The following is a 22,447-nucleotide window of genomic DNA, read 5'->3' as shown; positions in this document are numbered from 1 at the left end:
TTATACTCACTATGATATTGTGTAAATGAAACGATTAGTGAAGTTCTCTAGGTAGATACCATACACCGCTCAGCCATAATATTATGACCACCTGCCTAATATGCTGTTGGTTCCCTTTTTGCTGCCAAAGCAGCCCTGACCTGTCGAGGCATGGACTAGATCCCTGAAGGTGTGCTGTGGTATCTGGCACCAAGATGTTAGCAGCAGATCCTTTAAGTCCTGTAAGTTGCGAGGTGGGGCCTCCATGGATTGGACTTGTTTGTCCAGCACATCCCACAGATGCTCGATTGGATTGAGATCTGGGGAATTTGGAAGCCAAGTCAACACCTCATTCTCATTGTTGTGGTCATCAAAACATTCCTGATTCATTTCTGCTTTGGGGCACAGTGCATTATCCTGCTGAAAGAGGCCACAGGCATCAGGAAATACCATTACCATGAAAGGGTGTAGATGGCCTGCAACAGTGCTTAGGTAGGTGGTTCATGTCAAAGCAATATCCATATGGATGGCAGGACCAAAAGGTTTCCCAGCAGAACATTGTCCAAAGCATGACACTGCCTCCGCCAGCTTGCCCTCTTCCCATAGTGCATCCTGGTGCCATGTGCACACACACCCGTCCATCCACGCGATGTTAAAGAAAACTTGATTTATCAGACCAGGCCACCTTCTTCCATTGCTTCTTGGTCCAATTCTGATGCTCACAAGCATTGTTGGTGCTTTCAGTGGTGCACAGGGGTCAACATGGGCGCCCTGATTATGCAGTCCCATAAGTAACAAACCGTGATTTACTGTGTATTCGGACACCTTTCTATCAGAACCACCATTAACTTCTTCAGCAATTTGGGCAACAGTAGCTCGTCTTGTGGATCGGACCACATGGGCCAGCCTTCACTCTCCACGTGCATCAGTGAGCCTTGGCCGCCCATGACCCTGTCACCGGTTCACCACTGTTCCTTCTTTGGACCACTTTTGATAGATACTGACCACTGCAGACCGGGAACATCCCACAAGAGCTGCAGTTTTGGAGATGCTCTGATCCAGTTGTGCAGCCATCACCATTTGTCAAACTTGCTCAAATCCTCACACTTTCCCATTTTTCCTGCTTTTAACACATCAACTATGAGGACAAAATGTTCACCTGCTGCCTAATATATCCCACACACTAACAGGTGCCATGATGATGAGATCATCAGTCTTATTCACGGCACCTGTCGGTGGTCATAATCTTATGGCTGATCGGTGTACATCTGTAACCATGCCCTTTAGCGCGAGAGCTGATTAATCAGTAGTCTAAGTATGATTTAGTATAAAACCAGTAGTCAGGGTTGTTAAAAGTGACTTTTTAATGGGGATGAGTATTATACTGTGGAAATAAATGAAATTCTCGTTGGTCAAGCTCATCAACTCGTTCAGGATTTTAGTGTGTAATGTAAAACAACAGCCAAGTTCGCTAGCAGCTTAACTAACATTAGGCTAAACATTATATTTATATTATATTTACTAATTAAAACAAATAGACATGTAGATATAATTAGTCCAACTATTACAGTGCAATTTAAATCGGTAAAAATCGGCTAAAGTCCGCTAGCTAGCGGATCACAAGGGTAATCATGATTTAGTGTAAAACCAGTAGTCAGGGTTGTTAAAAGTGACCTACTAACAGGGTAAATATTTCACTGTGGAAATAAAATAAATTCTTGACCAAGCTTAAGAATTTTATTGTGTCATTAGCCGAGTTCACTAGCACGATCACTAGCATGATGCTAATTGTGTAAATGAAATGATTAGCGAAGTTCTCTAGGTAGATAACACATCTGTAACTAAGTCCTTTAGACCTGACTAAATCACTAGTCTAGTCATGATTTAGTGTAAAACCAGTACTCAGGGGTGTGAAAAGTCACCTTTTAAATGGGTAAATATTATATTGTGGAAATAAACTAAATTCTCGTTACTCGAGCTCATCAACTCGGTTCAGGATTTTAGTGTGTAATTTAAAGCAGCAGCATGTTCACTAGCAGGTGAACTATTATTAGGAGAAATATCATATTCACATTAATATAACCAATAAAGTGTTAAATAATTACAACAAATATACAAGTTCTCTCGGTAGATATGATTAGTCCAAATATTACACTGTCATTGAAATCGCTAAAAATCGGCTAAAGTCCGTTGCGCGGTAGCTGCTGAATCACAAAGCTAAGCACGATTTATTTTATTAAAACCAGGAGAAGGGGTTGTTAAGAATGGACTTCTAATGGGGTAAATATTTCATTGTGGAAATAAAATAAATTCTTAAACCGAGCTTAATGATTTTATTGTGTAGTTTAAACCAGTAGCCAGGTTCGCTAGCACGGTAACTAGCATTAGGCTAATTCACAGCAACATGAGGTGTCTTGTGTGCTACATAACATTAGACTGTAACACTGTCACTTTAACATGATTTATTGTAGAAACAGTGTGGCATTAAAGGATAAAGATCATCCTACCTTGAGGACACCGAGTGTGTTCAGAAGGGGCAAATTATAAAATATAAATATATAATTTGTAAATGCATTTTTTACGGACTTCACTTCCTGGTTTCCGTACAGTTCGGTTTTTCTCGGAGGTTTTCGGTAGATGCCGTAAACAGGAGGTTTTTTTCTTTTTAAGGTCGTATTGTCTTTAAACTGGTCCTACAGCTTGAATTCTAACTGTACAGCTACATGCTGCCTTAAACTTCAGCTATGCTTCACTCCCTGGGCTTCCTGGGCATTTCAGCTTATTATTATGATTATTATTATTATTTATTTATTATTGACTCTTGTTACCAGTTAGTGCTGGTTTATACTGGTTTATACCAGTTAGTGCTGGTTTATACTAGTTAGTGCTGGTTTATACTGGTTTATACCAGTTAGTGCTGGTTTATACTAGTTAGTGCTGGTTTATAGTGGTTCTGAAGCTCGCAAGATTTGGATTATCTTTTGGCATTTTTGCTACACCCCTGTTTCGGATTTCTCTGTACTCCACTACTGGATTTAACTCCTACACCGACTCTACAGCGCAGCGATGATGAACTTCGGGGGAGGAGCCGAGCCTCAGCACCCGGATGTGGATCCCGAGCCCGGATGGAGCGGACTGTACGACCCCTGGAACGGTGAGTTACTGAGTTTCCTCTTTTTCACTTAAGTATAAAGTCTTTTAAACACGGCGTTATTACAAAAAACCGCAATCAGGAATATCGTTTTATATGATTAGATGGTTTTGAGAAGTTCTGTTCAGCTAATCTTTATTCGGCTAATCGCTTTACGTACACGATCAGTATGCTAAAGCTAGCAGACAAAACGGCAGACTCCAGTGAAACGAGCAGGGAAGAAGAAAACAGTGTTGATGTTTTCAGATATGTTAACATCAGCTTTTCATAAAAGTTCCAATGTTTACTTAACGTTTGCTAAAGTTTACTAAGTCAAGCCGAGGAGTGTTAGCAAAGATTAGCTAAACGGCTAGTTAGCATGTAGCTAAGTAATTGTTTTTCAGTGTTCATAGTTTTTTTTGATGGAGTGAATAGAATAAGTTAAAATACTTACAATAACATGAAGTAACTTATTATTTTAAGGATTTTTCATTGTCCGTGTTTGTCGAGTTGTTAAAGCGGAGAGAGAAAGGGGCTGTGAGGAAAGGCAGCTAGCTGAACAAAACCAATCGGTACAAATAAATGGAGCTAGTGTGGCAATGTAGAGTGCAGCTTAGGCAAAAATATCAAGCTGTTTGTTTCAATTCTGTTCAGCAAGACTTTGTTTATAGCTGTCGTGAATAAAATAGTTAGGAGTAGTGTAATTTACGAGAAAGGGCGAATTTTTGAGAGGAGACACAATTGGACTCAAAGGGGATGTGAACCACTGGAGTAAGAAACTGCTAAAGTAATAGACTGTAATAGAAATGTATTTTAATCTGCATTTTTTGGGGGAAGATATTTTTAAGCATTGAAATAAGTGCACAGTGTGACTAACAGTGAAGCCATTATACTGGTAATATAACTTGTGTAAATACTTCTTTTTTTGATACTGAGGCTTTCCTGCATTACAAAACATACACAGTGCTATTAAAATAAGGTTTTCTGCTTCCTTTTATGAGATGTTATTAGATGTGTTTCATTGTCTGTTCATCTTCTTTGACACAGGGAGACGGAGGGAGACGTTTGTGTTTCCACAAGATGATCTCAACTACAACAGAGAGCTCAGCGCTAACGAGGACGACAACAGCCGACCTGCTCAGCAGAATGAAGCTGGAGATGGTGGTGAACATGAGGTGTCAACGAGGAACCTGTCCCCTGATAGAAGCCCATCCCCACCTGTGAGAGGCCTCTCTCCTCTCAGTACCCCATCCCCTGTAAGCAGTCCATCCCCTCTCAGGACCCCACCCCCTGTGAGCAGTCCATCCCCTTTGAGGAGGCCACCACCTTCATGGAGTTCTCAGCCTTCAACAGTTCCTTTGCCCCAGCCTTATTTCAATATCGACATCCACAACATTGTGGCTGGTATGTACTATGCTCCTGCCAAAATGATAACTCCTGTCCCACGTCAGGGCATAAGGAGGAGACGGGACGAAGAGGATGGCAATCAAGAAGCCCCTCTGAGTAGACGGTAGTGTGTAGATCCTGATGGGGAGGTGGAGTTCATCATGATGCCTGGACTTGAGGATTTAGAGAGTTTAATCAGTCACATGTACAGTGAATTTTTCACAACCTACTAATGCTACAATTAGTCTGTTTCTTCACAATTTAACTAGCTAACTAACTCACAGGTTTATTAACTTTTAAGCATTAGACAGAAAGGAGAGAAAAATTTACAAGGTCTCTCTCTCTCTCTCTACTACCTTATAAATTTGGCTATTTTAATGTTTTACATTTAACAGAAAATATTAGATGTAATTACAAATTAAACTTACATGAAACTAATTTATTGCAGAACCTGTGGATTTGCTGGGAGAATTGTCAGAGTCTCAGTCCTCCAGGTATGTGTCAGTAAAATATTTTAACTACATTTGAAACGTGTAGGCTGCTTTTGTCTAAGTGTGTGTGTGTGTGTGTGTGTGTGTGTCTTAAGGTTGTTGAGCCAATCCTGCCGCAGCTACCCACAGAAACTCGCTCCACATCTTCAGCTGTTGTTCTGGTAACCAAACCTGTTATTTATTTACTAAATCTGATCTCTGGATTTTACAAGTGACAGAATGTTTGAAAGTGTTAGTGTGAAACTGCTATGATAAAAAAAACACTGATGATCCTCATCTTCTTCTTTTCACAGCCCCTCAGTGCTGGTGAGCTGAACAGCACCTGCTGTAATGTTGAGTACAACACTGCAGACTCCTCCAACTCCCAGTCTGGGGTATTGTACAGTGCTGCAGCTGAGATACAAACACACACACATCCTTCTTTACAAGTTCTATTGTTTAGTTTTGTTTCTTTATTTCTAGCAAGTGGACCTTAGGAGAGACATCCTCAGGTTGTTAAGGGGTCCAGAGAGTCAGCTCTGCTGGCTTGAAACCGCACACTGCTGGACTCTCGAGGTAATCACAGTATTTATTACTCTCATGAAGAGATTCCACTTTAACGATTATTAAAAGAGAACTTAAATGAAATGCGGTTGTAGATCTTGAGTTTCATCTGATTGTCGTTTGCAGGGATTCCCTTTTCATAACAACTGTGAGGACAGTTTCCCTGGCATTCAGGTAAGGGCTTTTTCATTGTGTCATCACTAAATTGTGTTAATTGCAGTTACTAATTGTGTTTGTGTGTTTTAAGGTTGTTGAGCCAAACCTACAGCTGTTGCCAAACGAACATGTCCAGGAATCTTCACCCGTCCTTCTGGTAACCAAACCTTTCCTTTATTTACTAAAGCTGATCACTGTATTTCACAGGGTTGTTTTGACTGTAAAGCAAGTGAGAGAATGTTACTTGTGTTATTATAAAATCGCTGTGATAGGAAGCAGTTATGTTCATCATGCTCTTCATTTCACAGACGCTCGATGCTGGTGAGCTGATCAGCGCCTGCCGAAATATCCAGTTCCTCTCTGCACGCACCTTTACCTTCCTGTCTGGGGTATTCTACAGTGCTACAGCTGAGATACAAGCACACACATCCTTCTTTACAAGTTCTAATGTTTAGTTTGGTTTCTCTATTTCTAGGCAGTGGACGTTAAGGGATACTTCCTCGGGATGATAAGGGGTCCTGAGAGTCGTTTTTGCTGGTTTAAAACCACCAAGACGCGCTACTTCGAGCAGCTGGTTATCACCATCTTTGTTACTCTGATGAAGAGAATTGATATTAATGATTATTAGATGAACACTTTTGAGAAGTAGATCTTGAGTTTCAGCTAATTGTCATTTGCAGTGATTCCCTTATCAGACCACCATCGAGGACCATTTCACCTGCCATACAGGTGAGGGATTATCTGTTGTGGCATCACAAAACTTTTGTTAGTTGCAGTGACTAATTGTGTTCACTTCAAATTGTTCTCTTAAGGCTGAATATGGGAAGGTTACAGAGCTCCTTTCCTGTAACCGGGTGGAAACCATCATGGAGCCACTTTAGGATTATGTGGTAAATTTATTGCAATGTCATGAAGTCTTTATTGTAGATAGTAACTCTTGGAATTTTGTACACATATGGGTCTACAGTGTTCATTTTTATATATTTTTTAATTTAACAGCAAACCTTTAAAAAGGTGTCCTGCACGCCTGTATAAAGGTGTAATGTATGTTTAATACACTAAGCATGTAAATCTTTTGTTTCTTAGGGACCATCTTACAGAGAGAGGGGTAACTGATATTGGCCTGAAGCTGCATGTTCTCCGTGAGGCGTTCGCTGTGAGTAAAACTTTTGTTTATCTGCTGTTTTTGCTCAGGGGAAGTTCACTCTGCTTTAACTTATATTATGTGCTGTTTTATATTTAGATTCATCTTACCTGCATCCACAATCATTTTATTTTATTTTATCTCATTTTATTTTTCCATGCTGTTAACCCTGATATGACATGATATTAATGGATCTTGTCGTCTTTCTTTCCTAAAGCTTAAGGGAGGATTCTTGGAGCGCCTGTTTGCGCTCATCAGCATGTGGGAGGTAGACGTGTGGAATCCTGCAGCAAGGACCTACTTTAAAGTGCTTATTGTAAGTGTCTAATATCTTCTGATGCTGTGATACACAAATTCTCAGTATTGTATCCTAAACTCAGTGACACTATGATGGATTGTGACAGTGATGATGTAATTTGTCTATAGGATCAGCTTACAGATCTCGCTGAAGTGCTGTTTACTCAGCCCCCGGAGTTCTACCAAGACCCAGCAGCCTTAGCCAGCAAACTGAGACCTTTCCTCCCTGCCTTAGTTATTAAAGCCGTGTTGGATCTGCTCTCTGTCTCCGTGTGTGTTGTGACAACAGTGTGTCCAGAAGATGATGGACATTTTGTGGACGCTCTGAGCAATGTCCTTCCTTCTACCAAATTCCTCTTTTCTTCCTTCTGTTCCATTTCTTTTCCCCTCACTTCTTTTCTATACATTGCTCAAGCTCTCCACACGTAAGTAGAAATGAATTTTATTCTTATTTTTGATGAACTTAATATTAAAGTATACTCTTATACTACAGTATAAGTGCAATAGTGTGAATGAGAGTACATTCCTACACACCATAAAGTCTGATCATCTTTATTTGCACTGACCTTCATCAGTGATGCTGCCACTGCTGGAGCCACCACTACTTTTAGAACATGGTTGGGAAGAAGCAGAAGACAAGGTTTCACCAATTAGAGGCTTAGGAGTTGGGGATGGCGATGGAGTCAGGGTAGAGGATGTACTCTTAGATGTGGAGGAATTCCCAGACTGAGGCCTCTTTTTCAGATCAACCTTCTGTGGAGATTGTAGGCTAGTGTTAGGTTAGATTGATGGAAATTAACAATACTCATAAAACACACTGACTCAGTACAGTTAATATATAGTAGTTTCTAACAGAGATACACACTCGCTCACTTATTAAGACTATTTGTACAGTCCCCTCTGAAAATACTCAAATGTTTTTTTTTTATACTTTGAAGACAATTTTGCTTTAAGTTCCAAAAAAGTATATAAGGCTATAGACCAGAATTCTCAGATTTCATTTCCAGATATTTACATCTATATGTGTAAACAACAACCTGTTATTTGAAATCTCTTATTTTTTCCACAATCAAAATACTGGACATGTGACTGGTGTTTCCTGTTGCACAGATGTCCTGTGCTGACTGAATGAATGTTACTGATACTGAACAATTGGGAGAGCTGGTACAGTTCACAAAGTCTCAGAATGATTTTGCTCTCTGGTCAGCTCTCCTCATTTCTCTAGCTGGTCATTTAAACTCAGTAAAGATGAACGTTTTGCCTAGATTTCTGTATTTATTTCAGTGTGTTCAAAAGTTTATTTCTAAAACTTTATTATATTTATTATATCTATTATTTATTATATCTAAGACTTTAAACTAATACATTTCATCTGTTTTTTGGAAAAATAACAAGCCAGAATTCGGAGGGAAATACTTCAAAAACCGAAGGTTGAGGGTGGGCTTGCCCTTCATAATTTCTTATTTTACAACTGGGTGACAAATATACAATCTACACTGTTCTGGTTTCAGAGTCATTTCGGGCTCTGTGATTGGGTCCCAGCTTGGGTCAGTACTGAAGAGGGTTCTTGCTCCCCGGCCTGACCAGCTGCACTACTGTGTGGTCCTCTTACTGCCGTCTCACGTTTTCCTAAAAGTAATTCCCTTGTCCAGCAATTATTACGAATTTGGTCCCAGAATTTTGATCCATAACTTTTTTTTGGCTATAAATCTATAAATGTTTTTCCACTGTGACAAAGAAACAGATCAAGCCTTGTCCTTTGGTTGTACTTATCGGACTTCCTCCGAATGTCACAGGTTTGTCCGGATGTTCTGTAAACACTTTTGCTTTTTTAACATTATTAGCTAGATGGCATATTCTTCTGCTATGGAAACATATTCTCCCTCCATCTTTTGATGACTGGCAGTAAGATGTTATGAACTTCATTCATCTGGATAAAATTAGGTACACAATAAAGGCCAATACTGGCATATTTTCTGAAACTTGGGACCATTAATTATTATTTTTTCTGATTATGTGAATTCTTCTTCTGTAGTTGGTCAGTCTAATCATTAGGATTTCCTTATAATTGTGGCTTGATCTTGATCAAAAGTGTACTAAGTACAAGTATGTGCACTGTGTATACATAATTTATATTAATGTTTTGTTTGCTGATGTAAATGATTGTGATTATATTTAGTTAGTTAGTTAGTTAGTTAGGTAGTTAGTTAGTCTCTAAACTCAAAATCAGTTTCTTCTGTACATATTTGACATACACAATTTTTTGGTTTGTATAACTGTATATATATAATCAGAAAGAGGACATTCTTTAAAAAAGAGAGATTTGATTTGAAACCTGAACTGCTATCAGGTCCATGCTGAACACCTTCTGACCAATCCAAATCAAGTAATTTTAAAATTTTAATCTCAATACTGCACATAATTATCAAATAAAAATCAAGCTGTTATCCAAAAGTCTGAAATAATGTTTCGCTTAATCGTTTCAATTCAAATCCATATTTTGGTGTGATTTATACACATGGGTTTGTCCATTCTGACTTTTGGACGCTTTATTATGTCCATTTTATGATGAAACAGGAAAAGACTTTGAAAATCATCTGTCATTTTCTGATCATGTTAAATATCAACACAACTAGACTGAAATATACAGGTAATATATGCAACTAATTGAAACATGAACAGAGCAAGATATAAACTGATATCTACTGGTTTCCTGTCAGGGTTGTGGACTGTTTTCTGGCCACTAGAGACCCCCACTGCCTTTTTGTTGGTTTCCAGTCTCTGTCATTATGTCTAATAGGTGTCTCCTGTGCTTTGTTTAGGTTTGTGTATTTAAGTCACCCCCCCAAGACTTTGTGCATCTGGTGTAGTTCTTTGTTTTGATTGATTGACAAGTGCTCTTTTGAAGCCTTATGGATTTATTTTGTGGACTAATTAGAATGACTTTTTGGAAGTATTGACTTTGTTTTTTGATTAGACTCCTGTGAACCTTTTGTATGCTTTTGGATTAACCTTGTGGATTTTGGGGATTTATTCTTTGGAATTTCTGTCAAGTCTTTTGAGCTGACTTGTTGGATTTGTTTTGTGGATTATTTGACCTGCATTATTATGTAATTAAAGATAAGTAAACATTTCTCCAGAACTGTGATCTGGTTATCTGCATTTGTGTTCAGACCCCTTTGATTTTGTTCAAGTTTTCTCACTAGTTCTGCCCTCACTCTCCGCCATAACCCACTGTTTTATATTTATATATATATATTCATTCAGAGATCTAGTGAAGACCACACCTCTATGGGTCAGGGCTGCAGGGCTATTTTGGCAGCAAAAGGAGGAGTAACAATATTAGGCAGGTGGTCATAATGTTATGGCTGAAAAGTTTATGCACGTATGTGTAAAAATAAGAATTAATAAGAAAAAAAGCTCAGATATTTAGACAGACCTTTTTTATTTATATATCTATTATATAAGTCAGTATGAGTGAGAGTGAGGGGAATCACAGAGTCCCACCCCTTGTGAGGAGTCCATCCCCTTTGAGGAGGCCACCACCTTCAGGGAGTCCACAGCCTTCAACAGTTCCTTTGCCCCAGCCTTATTTCAATATCGACATCCACAACATTGTGGCTGGTATGTACTATGCTCCTGCCACAATGATAACTCCTGTCCCACACCAGGGCATAAGGAGGAGGCGGGACAAAGAGGATGGCAATCAAGAAGCCCCTCTGAGTAGACGGCAGCGTGTGGATCCTGATGGGGAGGTGGAGTTCATCAGGACGCCTGTCCTAGACCCCACTTGGGTAGTTAGTATTTTTGTGAACGAGATGTAGCTTTAAAAAGCTGAGTCTTCACCTCATGTTCATCACCTCGTATTCATGATGTAAGGTCTGTATCTGTGGTAAGTATGTGTGGTAAGTATTTCACCTCTAGATTTCAGCATTAGTCTCATCTCTATCATAATCTATAAATGTAAACCCTTTTAATGATTGTAGAATTATAGAAAATGTCTGCTGGTTTTTACATTTAGTTTTTGTTAAATGTATAGGATCTTTAGATTATTAATGTTGTTTTTTTATTTCCTGTGTATTAGTCTAGTTTACATTAATAATATAATAATATTAATATAATTTGCATTGTTGTTGATTTATGCATTTCTGTAAATATGTAAATATTACATTTTTAAGACTTAGATTTTTTTCAATAAGTTATAAAAATGTAGTGTACTCCCACCCCCCGAATCCCCCCCATTCCCTTCTAAACCCCCTAAACACCCAAACCCCCAAGTTTAGAGTTTATTAAGATATTTATACCACAGCGATTTGCCAATGATAGCAATGTTTCATTTATTGTTTCATTTACATTATGTTACATAAGCATTTCATAAAAAATGTCACATCAACCTTTTTAAGAATCACTTTATTAAACAACAATCAGTTTTTAAATTCATTCATAGTCTCAGATTATGTCTGGCATACATGTATTTATTTTAGAAATAATTAATATTAATATTAACGTATAATAAATGCTACTAAAATAATGCTAAGTAAGGAATCGTACTAAAATGTTTTAAAATAATGAACATGTTATAAAATAAATAACATTTCAATTAGATTCAAGCATTTTGTTGTGGTATAAAATACGTTAATATCTGTAATAAGTTTAAAGTTCATCATTGCTTGTAAGTAGTTATAAATAGTTAATAAATTATTTTTTTTGTGTCTCAAGTGTCTATTTTTCTATAACATCATAAGCATTTCTCATTTATTTCTCATATAATTACACTGTAGAAATTCTCCATCTGCTGGAACTTTGGTGTTCAGAAGTAATTCCACTGTTTTCCTCTCACAAGCAAATACTTTCTAGCCAACAGTCTAAACCTGTTAAATCTGTATAACTAATGATCTGGTGTTGTTGTAATGCCAAATAAACTGATAACAAGTGAAGCTCAAGATGTGATTTGAATTTTACATATATATATATATATATATATATACACACACTATATTGCCAAAAGTATTCGCTCACCTGCCTTGACTCGCATATGAACTTAAGTGACATCCCATTCCTAATCCATAGGGTTCAATATGACGTCGGTCCACCCTTTGCAGCTATAACAGCTTCAACTCTTCTGGGAAGGCTGTCCACAAGGTTTAGGAGTGTGTTTATGGGAATTTTTGACCATTCTTCCAGAAGCGCATTTGTGAGGTCACACACTGATGTTGGATGAGAAGGCCTGGCTCTCAGTCTCCGCTCTAATTCATCCCAAAGGTGTTCTATCGGGTTGAGGTCAGGACTCTGTGCAGGCCAGTCAAGTTCCTCCACACCAGACTCTGTCATCCATGTCTTTATGGACCTTGCTTTGTGCACTGGTGCACAGTCATGTTGGAAGAGGAAGGCGCCAGCTCCAAACTGTTCCCACAAAGTTGGGAGCATGGAATTGTCCAAAATGTCTTGGTATGCTGAAGCATTCAGAGTTCCTTTCACTGGAACTAAGGGGCCAAGCCCAGCTCCTGAAAAACAACCCCACACCATAATCCCCCCTCCACCAAACTTTACACTTGGCACAATGCAGTCAGACAAGTACCGTTCTCCTGGCAACCGCCAAACCCAGACTCGTCCATCAGATTGCCAGATGGAGAAGCGCGATTCGTCACTCCAGAGAACGCGTCTCCACTGCTCTAGAGTCCAGTGGCGGCGTGCTTTACACCACTGCATCCAATGCTTTGCATCGCACTTGGTGATGTATGGATTGGATACAGCTGCTCGGCCATGGAAACCCATTCCATGAAGCTCTCTGCGCACTGTTCTTGAGCTAATCTGAAGGCCACATGAAGTTTGGAGGTCTGTAGCGATTGACTCTGCAGAAAGTTGGCGACCTCTTCGCACTATGCGCCTCAGCATCCGCTGACCCCGCAGCACTTCGTGGCTGAGTTGCTGTCGTTCCCAAACACTTCCACGTTCTTATAATACAGTTGACTGTGGAATATTTAGGAGCGAGGAAATTTCACGACTGGATTTGTTGCACAGGTGGCATCCTATCACAGTTCCACGCTGGAATTCACTGAGCTCCTGAGAGCGACCTATTCTTTCACAAATGTTTGTAAAAACAGTCTGCATGCCTAGGTGCTTGATTTTATACACCTGTGGCCATGGAAGTGATTGGAACACCTGATTCTGATTATTTGGATGGGTGAGCGAATACTTTTGGCAATATAGTGTATATACACCAACCACATCACACACCAAGGGCAACATCCTTAACCACTACACCATTAGAGATTAGCATTGGTGTTTGCTTATTGGATTTTTGTCATAATAAACGGTGAGCCTGTTTAAAAAAAGCACACAAACACAGCTAAATAAAATGTTTTGTGAAGTTTAAGACACGTAACTAAACTTAAACAAAGTATTTGACCTTTATGTAATTAATCCAGACCTAAAGCTTAAAAAAATTGCAAAGACAGTCATTCAAGCCAAGGACCTCACACACCAGAGGCCACACCATTAAGCACTACACGACCACAGAAGATCCTGTTGGAGTTTTGTCTTTTGTCTGATTTTGAGCTCAAGCAAAAGTGTGCACAAACCTCTACACTGCTGCAAGACAGAAGGTGCTTCTTTGTAAATCTTAGCTTAAAAAAAAGATTCAAACCAGGGACCTCAAACACCAGAACCCATGACCTTAACCACTACACCACTAAAAGCCAGAAAGAGCTGTTTCCTGTTGGACCTTTGTGTTATTAAATGTGAACGCTATCTTACCTAAAGCTTGCGGGAAAAAAAAGCCACTAATCCACAGGAGTGCAGTTGCCTGTTGGGCTTTTGGGTTAATAAATGTCTGCAAGCAACTGACCAAAAGCTGAACACAAAAACATACAGACTCAAACCAGGAATTTTCAACACTAGAAACCGAGACACTAGCCACTACACCAACACGGGACTGAAAGTGTAGTTGCCTGTTGGACATTTGTCTCAGTAAATGGCTGAAAGTATAACTGCCCTAAAAACACAGACTCAAACCAAGGACTTTCAACACCAGAAACCTAGGCACTAACCACTACACCAACACAGGATAGAAAGCATAGTTTCCTGTTAGACTTTTGTCTTAAAGTGCTCAACATTATCTCACCTTAAAGCTAGACACAAACCAGGGACTTCACACCCCAGCGCACTAACCTCTATACCACTGCTCCTGCTGCTGACTATTAAACTTAATTAAAGGCTCAAAGTGATCTTATTTAAACCTGGGAAACAAGGAAAGAGCTAAATAAAGGCTGCTGTATGGATCTTTTTACCTATTAACATTATCCTAGAAAAAAATCAACTTGAACCAGGAAACTGATCTACCAGAGTCCACTGCATTGACCACAGTGTGTTCAGACTGTACAGATGGAAGAGGAGATGACGTTATTTGGGTATGGAACTCATAACACTGTGCCTCTTAATTTAAAAAAATGAATGTTTGACCCCCCCCTGCTTTAAAGGAACTAGTACTGTAACTTCAGCTAGGAACTAGCGTGATGTATTCACCTTTGACTCACATTTAAATGAGACACCTTCTTCATGATATAATGATACATTAATATAGTCTGGTCATTTTTTAATGTAAGTACTAGTTTTACAAGTACACACATTTTGTATTTTTCTGTTCACTGTAAATTTCTTCAAAATCCAGTTTGTGTCTCTTTATGTTGCAGCAAAATCACTATATCATGTAGGTGTGCACCCGCCCATGTATGTCATTCAAATGATGGACTTAATGTAAGTTGTTGAAGTAAGTGGTAAAAATGAGCAGTGACTGTGAAGTATTAGATTTCTACTTGTACCATATCAACATGGCAAAAGATGACACAGAAAATATTTATCTTTTTTATATATGTAAATGCTACTGTTGCTCAAATTGCTGAAGAAGTTAATGCTGGTTCTGATAGAAAGGTGTCAGAATACACAGTGCATGATGGGTCAGGGCTGTTGTGGCAAGAAAAGAGGGAACTAAAACAATATTAGGCAGGTGGTCTTAATGTTATGCCTGGTCAGTGTATTTACATATAAAATTTGAACCAATAAAAATGAATGCTTTACTACAGTTTCTTAAAACTACAGAAATCTAAGTATAGTTTAATTTTATCTCTATGTTTAGCTCTATGTTTGTCTGCGTCACTGTATTTTGTCTTTATGTGTAGCACCTTTGGTCTAGGAGGAATGTTGTTTCACTTCACTGTGTACTGCATCAGCTGTATATGGTTGAAGTGACAATAAAGCTTCTTTGACTTTGATCTACAAATGAAATGAAACATTGATGGAAAATAATAGCACTTTTGCATCCCCTGTTGTTCCCATTTTTCTGTCCAGTCGTCTAGCAGAATAACAAAAGAAAATGCATTTAAGATTATAAACTTTTATATCAGTTTCCCAACACATACAGGAATAGGATACAGGAAGCCACAGTTATGATCATTTGCAGTTAGCAATATGGTATATCATGATTATTAACATCTTTATTGCAGACTAGGAGATATTTACTGCACAGGAAATCTATCATCATAATTACAATATTTCATTTTATAATCAGTAAACAAGATGAGATGTCTAATTTTTAACAGCACTCAGAAACCCAAACACTTAAACTCCTGCTCTTTGGCGCCACCTTCGGGCCTGTTGAAGTTGCCTTCAAATGCATTAAATTCAGCATCTTCTCTAAAAGATTAATAGCTTCCTAATAATTATCAAGTCGTTATTCGCCATTAATGAATAATAATTAATCATTAATAACTAAAAACTATTTACTAATAAAGTGTCCAACAATCTGCAGCAAAGCATGCACGTCATTACTTGTAGCATACAAATGAACTGCAGTTTTTCTTTTCAGGTTTGTGAACCGTCAGAAACAAGAACTCATGTAATCACCCCAAGCTACATTGCTACAAATATATAAAATATTTAAAAGTTGCAAAATATTTTACTTAGGACTGTAAGCTAAAACTAGTTTAGAGTCGAATTGAGAGTATGATATGATTTCTTTGGTTAAAATCAAACAGACTGCTGAGCAGAGAGACCAGAAATTCACAGGAATTTCCTTGTAGATAATCTCTCCACATCTAAGGCACCCAGTAAAATCGGCTGAGGTGACTCATGTGCATCCATATGTAAGGTTCTCTGTTCACAAATTCTTTACTTCTATGGGCATAAGCTCCAAATTCACTTGTGTTACTGAGGCTTCGGAGTCCTGCAGCTCCAGGCTGGAGGTCTGGTGGACAGGAAGAAGTCCGTCTACATGGCTAGGCTGCGTTTCTGAAGGGCCATAATCAAAAAAAAAAAATTATAAAAATATTATTATTATTATTAGTAGTAGTAGTAGTATCTACCACTGAAATTCAAATAATCATAAAAGCTCTTAACTGCTTTAAATATCTCTCCAGCCACCGACATCAATCTCTTGATGAAAACAGAATTGATTCTTGTCTTTTTTAAAGCTTACCATGTGTTTTAGTGTGTTTTCATTGCATGGGTTGCCAGCAGGGTTGCCAGGTCCATTAAATAGCATTCAACATCTCAAGAGAGATCTAGCAAGTACTGTAGGTCACACTTAATAGTTACTGATTGTAAAAGCCATTTGTTGCTAATAGGACAATTAACACAAACTGTGTACAAAACAATTTGTAATAAAAGTCTCCTTATATCCAAGAGTTTGTGAAACAATTAGAATATTCAATTTATTACTGAATAACACAGTGCTATATTTTATGTTGTGGAAAGAAATTAGATTCTGATGCATTATAATAACTATAAAAAGGCTTCTAATCTACCCCCCCCTTTTTTTCTTATTTACAAACTGACAAACTCTCTTCATTAACAAATCTACCACACATTTAAGAACATCCTGGCAATTTTAGCAACATTGTGTTATATATTTGTCTTCTAATCACTGACACATCCAGAGCCCTAGATGTATACAGACATTTGTGAAAATATCTTTTTTGTTTGTTTTTAATGTAAACAGGGGTTTAGATTTTGCCTACTAAAATTATCCACAGTACGTTAACTAGACATTTGGTATCATCTTAAATGAACATTTTAAGATAAAACATCAAAACAAGCAAAAGCCTTTAATTTTGTTTTCTTCATATACAAAGAGCAAAGGCACAACGGACGTGACAGAGGTAAACTTGTTCAGTTTTGACAGGTTAATAACACTGATGAATAATTTTCATGTAAAGCTGATGTCACTAATCAGAATTCTTGTATTTCGTTGCATAATTAGATACTAAATGCATGAAGGATGGAATATGTGAGGGATCTTTTTATGGCTAAATCATTTAAAAAATAATAATAATAATAAAAGATGTCACTGTGAGAAATAAGAACTTGATTTGCTATTCCCCTATGTAGATGCATTACTAACTCAATAGGCTGTCGCTCAGTGAAGGTGTAAATGCCCTGGTATACGTTCAGTGAAGCAAAGTCCTCTAGGTTTGTGAGGAGCCGAAACCACATTGCAGGTTTGTATACTTTAAGGTTTCTGACACAGCATGTTTGAGGCCCAACAATAAATATTGTATCTTCAGTTGCTTTTATGACCGTTGCATCGTAACTGATGGTAACTGCTGGTGATGGTAAGTGACATGTTTCCTGACTTGGCTTGATTGAATGAATCGTTTTCCACAAATTGGACAGACAAAAGGCTTTTCGCCCGTGTGAATTCTTTCATGTTCCTTTAAGTGGCCTTTTTGATTAAAACGCCTTCCGCAAAATTTACAGTGATATGGCCTTTCCCCCGTATGAGTCCTACGATGAACTTCTAGCACTTGTGCGTAAGAGTAGCACTTTCCACACAAATCACAGCAATACGGCCTCGGCCTGTCTTTCTGATGCACAACCATATGCCTTTTCAGCTGTTTGCGGTTTCCGAATGGCTTTCCACAATACTGGCAGTAAACAGTTCTCTCAGCTGTCTCACTTTGCCGTGTGTCATGTGAAGGGGGACCTGAACTTTGATCATCTCTTAAACCAACCAAATTAAAGACAATTATACTTTCACTTTGCATGGCAGGGTTTGAGTCATCAGATATGGCGATCTGGGATTCCCTCGGCTCAGATTTTATTGTGACTTCTGAGTTATTATGGAGACAGTCATTCTTTATTTCCTCATTTGTAATCTTTTCTGAGAAATGCTGTTGTGTAGTCACTGCGGAGGGATCATGTCCTGAGTCCAGCGACACAGTGTCCTGCTTCGTGGTGGACAGTTCCACTTTCACTCGTATTACCGACGAATTTGAATCCAGAGGTCCATGAGAGATGTTTGGTTGCTCTTGAGGAACTGCTTGATAAGTGGAACCATCTGTTTAAAAAAAAAAAAAAACACATAAAAGGCACATAAAACCTATGTTGAAAAAGTATGGACGCAAACCAAGAGCTCTTTAATTAACCGGACCTGGAATTATCCCAGAGTAAGCACTTGAGTAGGTCAAGATGGACTTAGAAACACAAAAGGTTGTTTGTGTTTCTACTGAAATAAAAAGCTTTATAGTATTTACTGTGAGATCTTTGAGGGTTTTATTTTAGTTTTAACTCTCAGTGTGAAGCAAACCTGAAGGACCGTCAGAGGATGGCTTCCCCCTGGAGATGTTGGCCCAGATTCACACAGTCTGTACTCAGCACCTCAATAACACTTTACTAGACAAGACAACACTGGTCTGCCTCGCAACACATGATGACCATATCAGTGACAGTACTGTAATTTTCAGGTGTTGTTTTTGTTAGTTATCTTACTGTAAAGTTTTATATCTAGAAATACCAGTAAAAAGTTTTAACATGAGAACTCAAATCAACTATAAATATATCTAGTGCACTACATAGGATGCACTCTATGTGCTGCATTGAGACAGAGCTCATTTCTGGACGTCTCACCTCGTCCGTTAGCCAATCGCTCTGCCGTTAGCATTTCCTTCAGGTAAATGTTCTCCTGTTTGGTCCGCTCTGTTTCCTCCTGGTACTCGGTAATAATGTCTGTAACTGCTTGGAATAATTCTCCGGCAAGAGCTAGCAGACGCTCGGTAAAAAACGTGTTTAAATGCTCAAACTTTGCCATGTTTTGCGGCAAAATCTACAGCTCTGAAAGAAACGCTAGCTTCTTCGTTTAGTGTTTGTGAAGAGCAACAACACTAACTGCAGCATTACTGCCACCTAATGACACGGAGATGCAGCGTTCCTGAAATTGGTTTTTTTTTTTTAAGTTCAGTTGTCTTTATTTGTCACATATATACGGAAGCCCAGAGAGGCCATGTGATATTATTGTTGCTTTTGTTTTCTCGTGATCTCGACTTAATCAGAACCGCGGTGAAGTTATTCGGTACAAAGGTGTACTTCTCTATACTTTTGTAATGTCTATATGCCCCCTATTTGTTCTTCTTTTTTGTTTTTATTTGTTGTGTGATTGTTTATTGTTGATTTCGTTGTTTGTTATGATTAAATTAAAAATAAAAAGATGCAAAAAATAAATAAATAGTTTGATATTCGGACATTAGACAGACATTCGGAAGCGCTAGTTTAGGGACCGTCGACAAATTTCTGTACGACTGAAATGTGGTACTTGTTACTTAACTGACTACGTTCCCCAGTTAATCTAATTTCTTCTTAAATATACATGACATGCGGCATTACAAACAGCATTTGTTTATTTATAAATAAAAATTGAATGAATTGATAGTATTAATTATGTATCATGTGAATTAATTTGCTGCTATTAATTTATTTTTTAATAAAAAAAAAAATTCTTCAATAGCTTGTAGGTCATGTGACCCAGTGACCCAAAACTAGTACTAAAATAATCTACTTGGACACCCCCACAAGGTACACCTCTTCTTATCCCAAAAAATGGCTTCCTTGATTTTTATTCATTTGTTTATTTTCTTCATTTGTTTAACTCCTTTCTTATATAAATAAACAAGTCATTTTTACCATGATTACACACCGTTTTTTATTGTTATTACACAATAGTCTTCTTACACACACAAGCAGCATTTCCATATTTTTTTTTCTGGTTGTTTGAAGCTGCAAAGTGCCACACTGGACCTGTTATATACATACACATATATTACACACACAAAAGTAAGTACACCCCTCACATTTTTGTAAATATTTTATTAAATCTTTTCATGTGACAACACTGAAGAAATGACACTCTGCTACAATGTACAGTAGTGAGTGTACAGCCTGTATAACAGTGTAAATTTGCTGTCCCCTCAAAATAACTCAACATACAGCCATTAATGTCTAAACTGTTGGCAACAAAAGTGAGTACACCCCTAAGTGGTAATGTCCAAATTGGGCCCAAAGTGTCAATATTTTGTGTGGCCACCATTATTATTTTCCAGCACTGCCTTTACCAGAGCTTCACAGGTTACCACTGGAGTTCTCTTCCACTCCTCCATGATAACATTACAGAGCTGGTGGATGTTAGAGACCTTGCGCTCCCCCACCTTCCGTTGGAGGATGCCCCACAGATGCTCAATAGGGTTTAGACATGCTTGGACAGTCCATCACCTTTACCCGCAGCTTCTTTAGCAAGGCAGTGGTTGTCTTGGAGGTGTGTTTGGGGTCATTATGTCCTTAGTCTGCTTGTCTTCAGCAAACTGTAGGCTTTCTTGTGCATCATCTTTAGTAGAGGCTTCCTTCTGGGACGACAGCCATGCAGACCAATTTGATGCAGAGCACTGACAGGCTGACCCTCCACCCCTTCAACCTCTGCAGCACTCATACATCTATTTCCCCAAAGACAACCTCCGGATATGACGCTGAGCACGTGCACTCAACTTCTTTGGTGAACCATGGCGAGGCCTGTTCTGAGTGGAACCTGTCCTGTAAAACTCCTGTAGGGTCTTACCCACCATGCTGCAGCTCAGTTTCAAGGTCTTGGCAATCTTCTTATAGCCTAGGCCATCTTTATGTAGTGCAACAATTCTTTTTTTTCAGCTCCTCAGAGAGTTCTTTGCCATGAGGTGCTATGTTGAACATCCAGTGACTAGTGTGAGAGCGAAAACACCAAATTTAACACATCCATTCACACCTGAGACCTTGTAACACTAACGAGTCACATGACACCGGGAGGGTAAATGGCTAATTGGGCCCAATTTGGACATTACCACTTAGGGGTGTACTCACTTTTGTTGCCAACAGTTTAGACATTAATGGCTGTGTTGAGTTATTTTGAGGGGACAGCAAATTTACACTGTTATACAGGCTGTACACTCACTACTTTACATTGTAGCAGAGTGTCATTTCTTCAGTGTTGTCACATGAAAAGATTTAATAAAATATTTACAAAAATGTGAGGGGTGTACTCTATATGTATATGTGTGTGTGTAAGAAGACTATTCTGTAATAACAATAAAAAACGGTGTTTAATCGTGATAAAAAATGACTTGTTTATTTATATAAGAAAGGAGTTAAACAAATGAAGAAAATAAACAAATGAATAAAAATAAAAGAAGACATTTTTGGAATAACAAAGAGGTGTACCCTGTGGAGGTGTCCAAGTAGATCATTTTAGTACTAGTTTTGGGTCACAGGGTCACATGACCTAGAAGCTATTGAAGAAATAGTGTTTTTTAAAAATTAAAATAAAAATAAAAGAAGAGATTTTTTGGGATACAAAGAGGTGTACCCTGTGGAGGTGTCCAAGTAGATTATTTTAGTACTAGATTTGGGTCACAGGGTCACATGACCTAGAAGCTATTGAAGAAATAGTTTTTTTTTATTAAAAAATAAATTAATAATAGCAAATTAATTCACATTATACATAATTAATACTATCAATTAATTCAATTTTTATTTATAAATAAACAAATGCTGTTTGCAATGCCGCATGCCATATGTATATTTAAGAAGAAATTAGAATAACTGGGGAACGTATTAAGTAACAAGTACCACATTTCAGTCGTACAGAAATTTGTCGACGGTCCCTAAACTAGCGCTTCCGAATGTCTGTCTAATGTCCGAATATCAAACTAACTTCACCGCGGTTCTGATTAAGTCGTGATCACGAGAAAACAAAAGCAAAAATAATAATATCACATGGCCTCTCTGGGCTTCCGTACATATACATTACTGCACAGTGAAATTCTTTCTTCGCATATCCATCCTTGGGGGTTGGGGTCAGAGCGCAGGGTCAGTCATGATGCAGCGACCCTGGAGCAGGGTGGGTTGGGGGCCTTGCTCAAGGGCCCAACGGTGGCAGCTTGGTGGTGCTGGGGCTAGGAAACATTCTAATTTTAAAAGTCAGCATATTAAACGTTGGTTTTTACATTTTATGCTTCTTGTGAAGTTGAG

General features: G+C 38.3%; 1 protein-coding gene across 1 annotated transcript; it reads right to left on the bottom strand.

Moving 5' to 3' along the window:
- Positions 1-16,858: 16,858 nt before the first annotated feature.
- Positions 16,859-19,288, bottom strand: LOC131342505 (zinc finger protein 22-like). The gene is made up of 2 exons (XM_058373490.1): positions 19,028-19,288; positions 16,859-18,458 (listed from the first exon to the last, which is right to left on the bottom strand). The coding sequence occupies exons 1-2, from the start codon at positions 19,206-19,208 to the stop codon at positions 17,692-17,694; spliced, it is 948 nt and encodes a 315-aa protein (XP_058229473.1). The 5' UTR covers positions 19,209-19,288; the 3' UTR covers positions 16,859-17,691.
- Positions 19,289-22,447: the final 3,159 nt, after the last annotated feature.

This window comes from Hemibagrus wyckioides, linkage group LG21 (genome assembly GCF_019097595.1).
Source record: "Hemibagrus wyckioides isolate EC202008001 linkage group LG21, SWU_Hwy_1.0, whole genome shotgun sequence".
Taxonomy (NCBI): Eukaryota; Metazoa; Chordata; class Actinopteri; order Siluriformes; family Bagridae; genus Hemibagrus; species Hemibagrus wyckioides.
The sequence above is the reverse complement of the archived record's forward strand: the minus strand, read 5'-3'. Positions and strand labels throughout refer to the sequence as shown.

Excerpts from the sequence above, each read along its gene's own strand:
- LOC131342505 (XM_058373490.1), bottom strand. The coding sequence starts at position 19,208 with ATGGCAAAGTTTGAGCATTTAAACACGTTTTTTACCGAGCGTCTGCTA. Across the intron at positions 18,459-19,027 it reads GCGATTGGCTAACGGACGAG|ATGGTTCCACTTATCAAGCA; the intron begins GTGAGACGTCCA and ends TTTTTTAAACAG.